A 13407-nucleotide genomic window follows, 5' to 3' on the forward strand; every position below is an offset into this window, starting at 1 on the left:
AAATTGGTTCCTCTGAATAGGTGAAGGAGGAAAAACGTTTAATAGGATCCGAGGGAGGTTCTGCTCTCGCAATCTGCTCTCTAAACAGGTGGAAATGGGACCTTCTCAATTGTACAAATAGTAAGTATAAACCAGCATGGAAAAGCAATTTCCAGCGACAAGGATTAGCAACTTGCAATGAAAATTGAAACTGAAAATCCTTCTTATTAAACCGACCTGAACTGCACATTTCCTGTGAAACTGAGCGCATAAATAAATAAATAAATAAATAAATAGAGTGACGTATAAATATGTTGAATATATTTGTATCATCAAATACAGCAATTATGATCAAAGTGCAAAATATTTCATTAAATATTTTTGAATTCATTGAAAAACAAAATGTCACTATACAATAATGCAAATTAAATAATTGTTTATACCTATGTGTTTTAATGCACTCCACCTGCACCTCGCGGATCATAAATGTAAACTGCGCTGTGGATGCGCGACAGGCGAATTGGGGCAAGAAACTTAAATAATAATCTGTAGTATCTGTCATGCATACCACCCCCGTGGCCGTGTATAAATGAGCGGTAAGAGAGGGGACAGTTGTGGTGATGGCGCTCCTTGTCACCCTGATAAGAGCAAGAGCAAGTGATGTCAGCTAAGTGCTCCAGACAGTGATCTCGCGCTGATGAGGACGTCTGCGAGTAAAATGTGACAGTGCAGTCACGCCGTTATCGTTGAATAGCCCACATCTGCTGCGCGCTTTGGAGGAAAAAGGTAAACTACAACATCGACTCTCTGGCGTAAGTTTGCTGTAAGATTTTCGCAAGTGCTGAATGAGAATCGACTCGGGGAGGGGTTTTGTCTTATTCTCTGCTTAACGAGCTCTGTAATGTCCTGTTAATTTTGTGTGTACTAGTTAATGAGCATTAATCGGGTACCCCTGGTTGCTATTGTTCGGGGGATGGCCATTTGAATGCAAATGGGTGACAGTGTAAAAGCAAGGTGCTTATTAAACTGGTGCGTGTCCTGGCTTCTCTGGAATTCAACAGGAGAGGACGGGGCGGCTGGTCGATGCTCACACCAAGTTGTGTAGAAATGGCGAGCTCTCTCCCTCTGGAAACAGTGATGTCCTGCCCGAGACTTGACGACAGGAGCGGGGCCACGGCTGCACCCAAGTCCCTGGCCTTTTCAATCGAACGAATTATGTCCAAGACGTCGGAACCGAAAGCCGCAGCGGAGGAGCGCCGTGGAGGTCTTGAGGGATCCGAGGGGAAGAAGACGGTCGGCTTGTGTACACCCATTCCCTGCATGATCCCGATCCAGCCGTTCAGCTACGACCTGCAGGCCAAGGCTTTAATGAATTATTCCGAGTTCTGGAAAGTTAATTTCAGGGGAGCACTATGCACTTCAGCGGCCATGTGTAAAGCCAACTGCGGCGTCTGCAGCAAAGCGGACGCGGGCATCAAGCACTCGGTGCTGCCGGGGAGCAGGGTCATCAAACCGCAGGTGATACACCAAGCGCTGGCCATGCCCACCAACGGATCGTTGTGTTATTTCAATTACTTGGACTCTGCTTATCATCAGCCCGACCTGCTGAGCGGACACTTATTTTCCTCAGCAATCGCGAACTCTCAAGCACAAGCCATAAGCGCGCACCAGAAGCTCCTCTTGTTGGAGAACGCGAAACTCGCGTGTGTTTCACCAGAGAAATTCCCCACACCTCAGTACCCACATAAAGAGCATCTTCCAGGGCAGCTGGACCAGATTGTCCGGGAGAACAACAATCTGACGGAGAAGAACGGAGTGAAAGCGCACAGCAAAACGAATAACTGCTCTTCTGACGGGAAACCCAAGAACTTCACGTGCGAAGTTTGTGGAAAGGTAAATAACGGAATTCAAGTTGTTTTGACGGGAGGTGGGAAATGAAAATAACGCACACATAAAATGCTTTATTAAGCTCTTTCTTTTTTTCTTTTAAAGGTGTTCAACGCGCACTATAACCTGACGCGTCACATGCCGGTACACACAGGCGCAAGGCCGTTCGTGTGTAAAGTATGCGGGAAAGGTTTCCGCCAGGCCAGCACATTATGTAGACACAAAATCATTCACACACAGGTGAGTAAAAAAATGCAATTTATGTCCCATATATATTTTTTTATATAGGCTATATGCTCCCGCGAGATATAATTTACTTACAATGACTTTATTCACAGGAGAAACCTCATAAATGTAACCAGTGTGGAAAAGCTTTCAACAGAAGCTCGACTTTAAACACACACATCCGAATTCACGCGGGATACAAACCATTCGTCTGCGAATTTTGTGGAAAGGGCTTTCATCAAAAAGGTAACAATTCTCGAACATATTTTTGCATAAAATCCGATTGATGTTTTTTATTTTTTTTTATTTTTTATAAATCTATTTTAAATGAGATCAGTTTGTCACTCAACTAACTACTTGCCATTACAAGATTTGTACATTTCATATGGGTCAAAACACAGACCTTTAACTCCTTTGTAGTACGTCGACAGCTCTCGACGTGATATTAACTAAGTTTGACAACTTCTTGACTTCAACATGCAAAGTGCTGATTAGGGAAGGCTTGAAAACGAAACTCTTCTGCTAAATGTAACTTAATTGAGAACTGTTGACCTGTTGAGGAAAAAAACTGACATAATTCTTTTTTTTTATATTTTTTTCAGGGAATTACAAGAATCACAAACTGACCCACAGCGGCGAAAAACAGTACAAGTGTTCAATCTGTAGCAAAGCCTTCCATCAGATCTATAACCTCACGTTTCACATGCACACGCACAACGACAAGAAGCCCTTCACCTGCGGGACCTGCGGGAAAGGCTTCTGCAGGAACTTTGACTTGAAAAAGCACATACGGAAATTGCACGATAACAGCAGTTGTTTATCAAGCGGAAATGATTCTTCCAGAGGACACCAAAACTAAGACGCGACCAGTTTTTGACTGAACCTGGACAATTTGTTTTTTCCTTCTGGTGGTGCTTTAACATCTTCCACCGACATGAACGAAGATGGACGGGACGGGAGAAAAATCATCATCGAGGAATTGTACATAAAAACAGAATAAAATATTATTTAATGAAACCACTGCCATACGGGGCTGTCAAGCAATTATTTGTAGACTAGATGAAACAAAGGGGTTTTATAAATAAATACAACCATATGTGTAAAAAGAAATGTTTGATAAATTTGTAAATTGGTTGAAAATTGTTGACGCAGTAAAGCAAAGGCTAAAATAAAATCATAAATACAATAATGTCGGATTTATTTTTATATAGCCTAGAAAAATTACATGCATTCACCAGTTTGTTCAACATCAATTTTTGGGGGGGGTTCTCCCACATTGTTATGATTTTTTTTAAGCACATATTTTATTTTAAAGTCATTTGAAAATGTAGGCTTAATTTAGACTTGGGTTTTGCCATTTTAAAAGAATTACAAAAAAACTGTGACTAAAGATTTGCTTTTACATAAAATTCGCTTATAAGTAAAAATAAATACATTGGGAAAAATTAACTGTAGACTATAAATTAAAAGTACTAAAATATACTACACTAGCCTATATAGAAAAGTAGACCAAAAGTGACTAAATATAATAGAATATATAGACTAAATTAAGACTATAGCAGACTATATAGAAAAATAGACTAAATTAAAGGTAGATTATATTAGACTAAATATAGTAGACAGTACAGTAAATGAGTTGTATAAATTGTGCAGTTAAATACAAATCAAGGCACAAACAAGACTCCTTCATCTCTCAAATATAATAACAATCGATCTATTGCCTGCAGCCATTCAGTGCACAGTTAAATTTAAAGCTCATAATGACATGTCTGGTGGAGTTCAAAGCCTGTGGTTTCACTCAGACATTTGATACACGGCTCTGCCTCTGTGACCATACACTTGACTTCAGTTTAATGGCTCGAATTATCAGATAAAACATGGACTCTTGAAAGCCTATTACGTTAATCAACTAAAGAGCCTCGGGGGAAGCTTCAACGCATCAAGTCGTGTTCATCAGTAGGTGGAAAATGGACTACCTTTTCCCCACTTCTCCTCATCACCGCAGCTTTAATAAACAATAATGTATTCCGCGCACGGATCCTGGAACAATATTATCCTTACACGCCAACAGAAATTCTGATGAGAGACAAGCGCGTGATCCCAAATCTCGCTCTCCCAATTACAGCCCAATTAGCAATTATGCCCACGTCTTGGGACCACGAGGAAGACTAATATTACTAGTTGAATGGCCTATTCACCTCCTCAAAGTCACGGTTCTAAAATGTGTTTGAACAGAAGTGTCTTCATGTCATTCAACTGCATTTCGAATGTCGTCCCATGTGAAATAACTGCGTGATTTGTTTCAAGAGGAATGACCGGGTCTCGAGAGCTTTACAATTAACCTGCCATACATTGGATGTATAGCCTAGTCAGATGTTATAGTGCGCATTTACTAAATAATCATTTTTTTTTTTTTTTTTGGACAAATCAAAGAGAGAAAAGGCATATAAACCGTCTATTTAGATAATTATTAAGAAGAACAAGAATGAACTGGTATGGAAACTATCCGTATGGAAACTATTTCTATAATTTCTACCAGTTTTTAGTATCAGCTCGATTTTATTCACCAGCAATTGCATTCAAATTGGCCTTAAAAAAAGAGCAGTAAACCTATCACTGTAGCTTGCTACTTTGATTTAAAAAAAAATAAAAAATAAAATAAGGCAGCAGTTAAACTTTTAATTTTTAATGCGTAGCTGCATGCGCTGTGAGGGTGGATTGTTTAAACACAATATATAACATCCGCGGGAAAAAAAAATGATGAATTAAAACATCAGAGCATTTTCTGCTTGTGAAGAGGTCTGGGAAAATACCAGTGTGGGCGGGTCTCACCAAAAGACATGTTTGTGTGAGGTATAAAAAAAATCCCTTTTGTGCAAAGCTGCCTATCTTGCCTAGTGCCTAAAAAAAGAAAACAACCTAAAGGCAGTCTCGTTGGCCTTTTTCTGCACTTACCTCTCAAACATCTGAGCAACCAGCTTTGCTTCTAGAAACATGTTAATTGACAACGGAGCTCATTACTGCGTGCACATGTAACGCGGCGAGAGGGATTATAGGGACAAGAGCGCATTAATGAACTGTCAACAGCGCAGAGCATGTACACGACACAGATCAGCCGAAATTGAGGCATTTACAAGCGACAAAAGCTCGGCTGAGACAGGAAGAAAAAAAAGACCCAGACTTTTGTTTGGTCAACTCAATTGATTGTAAATGGAAGATTAACGGGGGTAGCATCAGCATTTTTAAGGGGGCGAGGAAGAAAAGGTCCCAATTAAGTCCACCAAATGTTAACTACATCGTTTCTCTCAGTTTAGCCCAAATGAAATTCTAATTAAACCGTCCTCCTTCTATCGTTTTGGAAAGCAATTTCTCTCCCAGTTGGAGAAGAGCGGGCTAGTTGTAGTACTTGTTAAGAGAAGCATTGCTTCTTGGCACAAAGCGCTCGCGAGGCGCATTGAAGCGCGCCAAGGGGAAAGTTAATGAGCGTCAGGCGCGCGCTCTTTGGATCCGTTCCTGCAGAACGGTGTTGAAAAGATGGACGCAGCCAAGCGACCGCATGGTGTTCTGTACACGTATTTACGTCCAAGAAGATGATGATAAAGAAGGTCAACCTGACAATATGCTGTTAATCCAGTTTCACGGGCTGTGAACATTCATTCAACGAATAACTGAGATGAAATGTAATAAAAAGGGGAAAAAAAGTATTCACATATTCACAAATAAAAGTAGGACTACCTCCCTCACAGTTGTGCAGTGTGTTGCGCAATCAAACAATTATTATAGCTACAGTTTATACAAAAAAGACTTGAATACACACATTCTATGATAAACGAGTTTTCAAATACTAAAAAAAAAAAAATATTTAGGGGGACTTAACGTCAAAAATGTCTCAGGTGTAGCTGAGTCCAGAGACTGTAAACAAATACAAATTTAAAATTCAAGGGAAAATCTTTTCTTTATCCTATATGGATATCCAATTTGAAAATGTTTTATAAGCCAAACAGAAGTGGTGTAACCGACATGCAGAAAGGCATTTTGAAAAACATAAAAAATAGTTCTGACTTCTAAAAATAGTTAGAAGTCAGAAAAAAAGATCAGACCATTTTATGAAAATTCATGCACTGTAAAATAAATAAATAAGTGTAGGCTAGTGTTTTTTTTTTTTTTTCTTTTTTGATATTTCCAAATTGACTACAATGTCAAATTTAAGGCAGCTCCAACCTTTTAAGTTGAAACAACTCATTATTAGCTATTTTAATGTTGAATTTTAAGTTGTGGTAAATAATTGCAGCAGTATTTTTTACAGTTCAGGTCAAATTGCAGTAACATCACGTTTTTCGCGATTTAATTTTTTTTTGTATAATATATTTGCCTTGAAAATTGTTTTAAAAACTTAATAAAAATTAGTACTCTCACACATAAACAAGGCACTTTTTAATTGGTTACGCCACACATTTTTGTTATTAAAAAAGACTTGTCAATCAACTCTTAAATATAAAGAATTTGACACACAGATTTTATAGATTTCTCTAATGTAATCATTTGTTTACAAAATAGCGCTGTGCAAATTGTGAACGAAATAAGCTTCGTGTGTTCACATTCCCTAAACGAGTGGGATCAGACATTACCAACGCAGGGCCTTGAGTGGCAGGCAGCGGTGCCCCTTCGCTGCGCTCGGCCTGCTCGTCAAGGGCACGCTCAGAGAAGGAGCTTTATTGCTTTAAGGTGTCGAGGCAGCCGCATGGTATAGCGGAGCGCCGGGACTCTGCCTCGCCGGAATTACATCAATGTCAGTCTCGGGTATGACCTCCATTCAGAAGCAGTCTTGAGGGCTTCAGGCCACGCAGCTGAAGGGGACCTTCTGTCCCCTCGTCCAACTCTTTACCCACAGTGTCTTAAAAGAGACGAAGGTCTGACCTCGAAACAATCTGTTCCACATTCAACAATCTCGATGCCTCGTTATATAAATATGAATGCAAGTGATGAATTGTGTTAGGAAATAAAGGATAGGAGTCTAAAGCCAAATCTAAAGCTTATCTCCAATAGTTATCAGTTTAAATTGCTGTATTGCTTCTATAGAGGAGTGACCTGAAATCGGTCTCATTGTTTGGCAGGATCAGCAAATCTGGGATGTCCGGTGTTAATCTTTTGACCCAGGATGCCCTTTCAGGACAATCTCCACTCCCTGTTTCCCAATAGATGGGTCCTAATTAACTCAGACCAAAAACCCTGCTGTTAAGCTGGTACTCTCTTCAATACACCAAGTTAGAATGCAGGGGATTTGACATATAAAGCGATGTGTCACTGACTGATCCTTTAGGCTGTGATTTTATGCCTAACCTGCGTGGATTTCTGATCAGAATATACTCCAATGAATCAAACTATTTAGCATTAAATACGTGACAACACACAATGAATCCATATAAAACTAAATACATTTAGGACTGAATACATGACAACACACAAACAAGCACATGCACTCATAAACTGCTACAACAAATGTTGGGATGGAGTGGATGTTTTGAGTACTCGGATTAAAGGGTTCCATTGAGGTAAGGGGGGAAATAGCAATACCGAAACTCAAAATCAATACAAAACAGAATGACGTATAAGTTAGCCCGAACAAAAACACAACAGGAGTCCCCTTATGACCAGCACTAGTGCTGGAATAATAGTTTCAAGAAAGGAGAAAATTCCCCAACAGGCTCCCGAGCAAAAGCTATTCGTTTTTAAGTGCACTACATTGACAAAGATCTTTAGTTGTGAAAAGCTCCTTTGGGAGCAATGGGTGGTATGTTTCTGATGGAAGACGAACTTGTTTTGCTATAGGCGATTTTAAAATATTTATACTGTTTCAAAGATCTCATTGTCAAAAATGTCATTACATTTTTATTATCAGTTTATTTTTCAATGACTTAGAAAATTCACACAATCTAATTATGCTTTCTTGATAGAAAGCTAACTGATACGATCGCTACTGCAACTACAGCAATTTTTTTTAAGACAAGATTTTTAATAAGAAACAACTTTGTTCTACCATCTTACGTTAATGTTCTGGAGATCTGGCTGATGGCCAGGTGTCTGAAGCCCGGAGCTGATCTACAACATTTGGCCTTGGCCTGCGCCTGAGCTCTGACAGCCTCAGTTGGCAGGGGTGTCCGTAGCCAAAGCACCTCAGGGCATTCCCCATTAGAATACATAATGCAGAACTAGTCATTTGGAAGGGCTCCAGATCGTGCTCTTCAAAACCCTTTTAGATAATTTGCTGTCTTGCCCTCCACCCACACCCAGAATTCTCCACCCCACCCCAGCCAACTGAACCCCCCCGCCAATTTGGATGCCTCGACTGGTGCCCTGACCTCAGGGGCAGGAGTCCCAGCTGAGGAGGAAGGGCAGCTGCCAACCACCACCACTTCAACCCTGACCATCCAGATGATCGCGTTTGTCAAGCCGCCACTCCGTGTCACCCTGAACTGGTTTGATCATCCAATTAGGCTAGGTCACGGTCTGCAATCTCTCCCGATAGACGAGACAGTGAAAGAGTATGAAAAAAAAAAAAAGTGATCGTTAAAGCACTCAAAGTATCACCCATATATATTTATATCACCCATACGCTGTCTCGTCTATATATATATATATATACTATATATATCCATTCAGATTCATAGGGAATTGTTCAATATTTAGGCACATTTGGAGCTAGTTTTAGGCCTGGATTCACAAAACCACCAGCTGAATATGTTAAACCACAGTACAAACAAGCCTATAGTCAACCTTAAGTGGCTAACCTTTCAAAAGACAGACAGACAGACAATAAAATAGCAATTACGTGTGGACAGTCGAAGTGCTCAGAGAGGCTTTGTGTAATGCCAGTCATGACCTCATTGTTGCTGAGGGTTCAGGTAGGAGGCTATGGGGTGTAGGGCAACATTCAAAAGCACCCCACACAAATGTGCAAATGTGCGTCTTGAGACAAGTGCAGCAATGCTTGCAAGAGTTTTGGTTTAAGCTGGACTTCAGAAAATGTTCTCAAGGACACTAGTAATGCTCACCAATGCCTAATCCAACTTAAATACAGCTTCCATTATATACATTTGGAGGGAAACGGCGAGCATGGATGATGAATTTTTTTTTTTTTACTTGTAAAGGAAAAAGCTAAAACTCACTTCAATAATACCATTTAATTTAACAGCTAACTACTATAATAATACAAATAATAATAGAGTAAAATGCGTGGCAAAAATATATAATAATAATAGGTAAAAGATGCATAGTTTTATGAGTTAATTGCATAGTTTTATTACAAATCACAGCTAATTTTTACAACTGATTCATTACATTACACAGTGGCATTGTTACAGGAAGTGTGGACAGTATTGCCCCCATGTGGCTGTACACTGAATTTAAAAAATCTTAATAGGCTACAGCAGGGGTGTCCAAACTTGGTCCTGGAGGGCCACTGTCCTGCAGAGTTTAACTCTTACTTGCTTCAACGCCTGTCTGGAAGTTTCTAGTATGCCTAATAAGACCTTGATTAGCTGGTTCGGTGTGTTTAATTGGAGTTGGAGCTAAACTTTGCAGGACAGTGGCCCTCCAGGATCAGGATTGGACACACACACACACAATATATATATATATATATATATATATATATATATATATATATATATATATATATATATATATATATATATATATATATATATATATATATATATATATATATATATATATATATATATATATACACAAAATTATCACTTTCTAATCTATAATGATTTATATGGACATGCTCCACATTTTAGACAGCCGATTTAGGTTTGGGTCGAGGGGGTTTACCCCTGCATTGTGAAGGTGAGGCATCTTGTTTCCTAGTTTTCAGTTTCTGTTGCCTAAGCAATCTCCCAGTCTCACTCACCGGCGGTTGTCCTTTCCCAAGCAAATACTGCTCCCATTCCGGCAGTTTCCTTTCAACTGAGGCCCAATAACGGGTCTATGACAAGACAACAAAAAAGCAACATAGTTAAAGGAGCAGAAAACTCATAAATATTTGCTTTTGTATTACATTCTTATATCTTGTGTAGGTAAAATACACTGATCAGGCATAACAATATGACCTGTGAAGTGAATAACACTGATTATCTCTTCATCACAGCACCTGTTAGTGGGTGGGATATATTAGATATTAGGCAGCAAGTGAACATTTTGTTCTCAAAGTTAATGTGTTTGAAGCAGGAAAAATGGGCAAGTGTAAGGATTTGAGCGAGTTTGACAAGGGCCAAATTGGGATGGCTAGACGATTGGGTCAGAGCATCTCCAAAACTGCAGCTCTTATGGGATGTTCCCGGTCTGCAGTGTTCAGTATCTATCAAAAATGGTCCAAGGAAGGAACAGTGGTGAACCGGCGTCAGCAAAGGCTGGCCTGTGTGGTCCGATCAAACAGACAAGCTCAAGAGGTTAATGCTGGTTCTGATAGAAAGGTGTCAGAATACACAGTGCATCGCAGTTTGTTGTGTATGGGGCTGCATAGCCGCAGAACCGTCAGGGTGTCCATGCTGACCCCTGTCCACTGCTGAAAGCACCAACAGTGGGCACATGAGCATTATAAAGAATTGGACCACAAAGTGGCTGTTCTGGCAGCAAACAGGGTCCAACACAATATTAGGATCATAATGTTATGCCTGATCGGTGTATTTCATAATGGCATCTGCATTTAAAAACTAGAGCAGCTGTCTTTTTGTATTAAAAAAATTACATATTCTATTTACTCTATAACTCTATAGTCTCTTTTCAATTCATTATGACGACCCTGATGGGCACACAGTTGCTTTGGGAAAGACATCATCTAGACATGTAAAAAAGTACTTCAAACTGAACATTTACTATAACCTGCTTAAACACTATGCAACAATTGTATTTTATGAGACAGAAAGTAAGGATGTAAGGTCAAATACCTCAAGGTTAATAATATCCGGATGAAGGAGCTGTCTGGTTTGAAGATTTGTTTCAGCATTCTGTAAATCCTATTACAGAAACACACACACAAATACAAACAAATTTCAAATATGTTTTAAACATCCAGAATCAATTTAAGAATTTAATCTCACTGGGCTAAGAAGTTAGGAGGGTCATTCATGTTGTGTAATAATGTCTGAATTCTGGAACTTTAAAAAACGATTATGCATGTGCTGCAATTGAAGTATTTCTAAGCAAGTGGTATATCCAACTGAAAATTAATCTACCATTATTTGTATCGAATTCTAAAGCTGGCAAAATACATAAATAAATATGCCTCAAAGCTTGTTTGAGGTAAAACATGCCCTCCTAATTAGCATACAGACTGTGATGGCAGACAAAGAAATGTATAAATAAATAAATGTGAAAATAAAATAAAAGTGGAAATAAATAAATGTATAAATAAATAAATTAAAAAAGAAAACTAAATGTGGGGGGATAATTATACATAAATAAGTAAATAAAAGCATAAACTCTCTTTTTTCATATCTTTGTATATGTATTAATGTATTTAATTATGCATTTTAGTTGTTGTTGTTGTTTTTTTACATTTCATATATTTATTTATTTATTTATTATTTTGGTAGCTTTGGAATTCCGTAGATTTGCTGTTGCTGATAATATCATACAGATTTCCATATTTTTTCATGTAATTTTTACAGATGTCATGTTTTAGAGCAAGACAGCCAACTAATACAACAAAACATCAATCGATGATAACAATAATTGATAATACTTTTGTTTTGTTATTTTCTCAGAAAAAGTTATATTTTACAAAAGATGAGCAAGATAGAAAGTGGAAAATAATGTTATTGTATTGTCTACATTTATACAAATTGTGAGTTTAATATTGTATGCAATATATATTAAGATACTTACAGTGGATACATACATTGAATATCCACTGTATGATGGAGCATGAAAATGTAATCCATAACAGAAATGACTCAGGAGTTGCAACCATAACCATTCCATACAGTATCTTCATACCATCAGTAACGTTATATCATGATATCAGAGTAATTAGTTGAAAATAAATCTTTGACTGTACTTTAATAAAGCTTTAAGGTTGTGAGGCAGCTTGTTTGGAATACATTATCATATAAAAGACACAGTACAGTAGATTAATACAGACAACCTTAAGGATCTGAGCATTCCTCTCCTTCGCTGCTTGAGACATCAGACACTGCTGTTTCTTCTTAGTCTTCTGCTGTTCATAGTGTGCTTCCATCTGCTGCAGCAGTAATGCTCTTTTTCCCAGTCTACATGAGAACAATGACATTCATTAAGCCGCACAGTTTCATAAAAAGAAATGAATGATGAGAAATTATGACTGGGAGAGACTTTTGAACCGAACAAACTGAAAGGACTCACATATCTTCATGTTTCTGGCTGAGTTCTGACTCTTCGTGTGCAAAAGAGGCCATTCATGTAACTTAGTTTCACAGTCATAAAAAAAGAAACCCAAACTCATCTGACAGAAACTTTATATAAAGAAATGTCGCTACTATATGGAGTTAAAACCCTCACATTGTCATTACAAACATCTGAGAACAAAAAGCTTAGCGTGCGTAACCATACCAACTACCATGTGTGCGGAAATGACTGCTCGTGAGAAAAGATTAACACAAGGGCGCCGTCTAGTGTTGGGAAGAGTTTGTTGACATTTGTTTGAATGAACATAACATTAATTTTGGTTACCATAACATGTTGGTTATTTTAAAATGATTAAATTATAAAAATTAAAAAAATTTGGGTCAGTTTAAATTACCATTTTCCTTTTATTTTGTTGCTTTCTCGGTCTTAACTTGAATGTGAACTAAAAGCAAATACTTCCAGCAATTTTACAGTTTTACAATTCAGCAATTTTACAGTTCACAGTTGCTGTGTACATAAAATCACATTAAGTTAATGCACTGAAAATAGATCTAAGCCACCTCATAATGTAGCCTAATAACTGCACATAATGTAAGAACTGCACGTAATGTAATAAGTATTGCATTATTTTTGTAACAAAATGTTCCTAATGTAATAATTTTCTCTAAACGTAATAAAATCTTGAGCTCATAAGGTAATAACAATTTTGACATTATGAGAAAATTATTACATTCTGGACTGACCAAAATCGTGTAATATTTTCATTATCGTAATAGCTTTTAAAAAAATAAAAAATATTAGTATTCCATTACAGTACATTTTTAAAAATCTAAATCCAGTCTTAAACTCCCTGCAAAATGCGACAGATTTAAATATTTATGCTATTATTTATTATTAATAATAATAAACAAAGCATTGTTATTC

The 13407-nt window shown here is 37.9% G+C and overlaps 2 protein-coding genes across 3 annotated transcripts; one reads left to right on the top strand and one right to left on the bottom strand.

Annotated features, from left to right (window-relative positions):
* Positions 1-562: 562 nt before the first annotated feature.
* On the top strand, positions 563-3256 carry fezf2 (FEZ family zinc finger 2). 2 transcript variants are annotated; one of them, XM_079844485.1, is made up of 5 exons: positions 563-765; positions 1041-1872; positions 1972-2106; positions 2205-2337; positions 2694-3256. In XM_079844485.1, exons 2-5 carry the CDS (start codon positions 1063-1065, stop codon positions 2948-2950), a joined length of 1335 nt encoding a protein of 444 aa, XP_079700611.1. In that variant the 5' UTR covers positions 563-765; positions 1041-1062; the 3' UTR covers positions 2951-3256. The 2 variants fall into 2 exon arrangements, with proteins under 2 accessions (XP_079700611.1, XP_079700612.1); XM_079844486.1 differs by having other exon boundaries at positions 594-791.
* A 6636-nt stretch (positions 3257-9892) lies between these two features.
* Positions 9893-12665, bottom strand: cep15 (centrosomal protein 15; the record flags this gene model as incomplete). Its single annotated transcript, XM_079845351.1, has 4 exons — positions 12481-12665; positions 12245-12368; positions 11046-11114; positions 9893-10084 (listed from the first exon to the last, which is right to left on the bottom strand). The coding sequence occupies exons 1-4, from the start codon at positions 12531-12533 to the stop codon at positions 9893-9895; spliced, it is 438 nt and encodes a 145-aa protein (XP_079701477.1). The 5' UTR covers positions 12534-12665.
* Positions 12666-13407: the final 742 nt, after the last annotated feature.

The sequence above is a fragment of the Gobio gobio genome, assembly GCF_949357685.1.
Source record: "Gobio gobio genome assembly, chromosome: 19".
NCBI lineage: Eukaryota > Metazoa > Chordata > Actinopteri > Cypriniformes > Gobionidae > Gobio > Gobio gobio.

What these genes read in the sequence shown, in the direction of transcription:
- fezf2 (XM_079844485.1), top strand. Translation starts at nt 1,063, where the DNA reads ATGCTCACACCAAGTTGTGTAGAAATGGCGAGCTCTCTCCCTCTGGAA. An exon ending in ACAAAATCATTCACACACAG is followed by an intron (nt 2,107 to 2,204) that starts GTGAGTAAAAAA and finishes CTTTATTCACAG; the next exon opens with GAGAAACCTCATAAATGTAA. An exon ending in AAAGGGCTTTCATCAAAAAG is followed by an intron (nt 2,338 to 2,693) that starts GTAACAATTCTC and finishes TATTTTTTTCAG; the next exon opens with GGAATTACAAGAATCACAAA.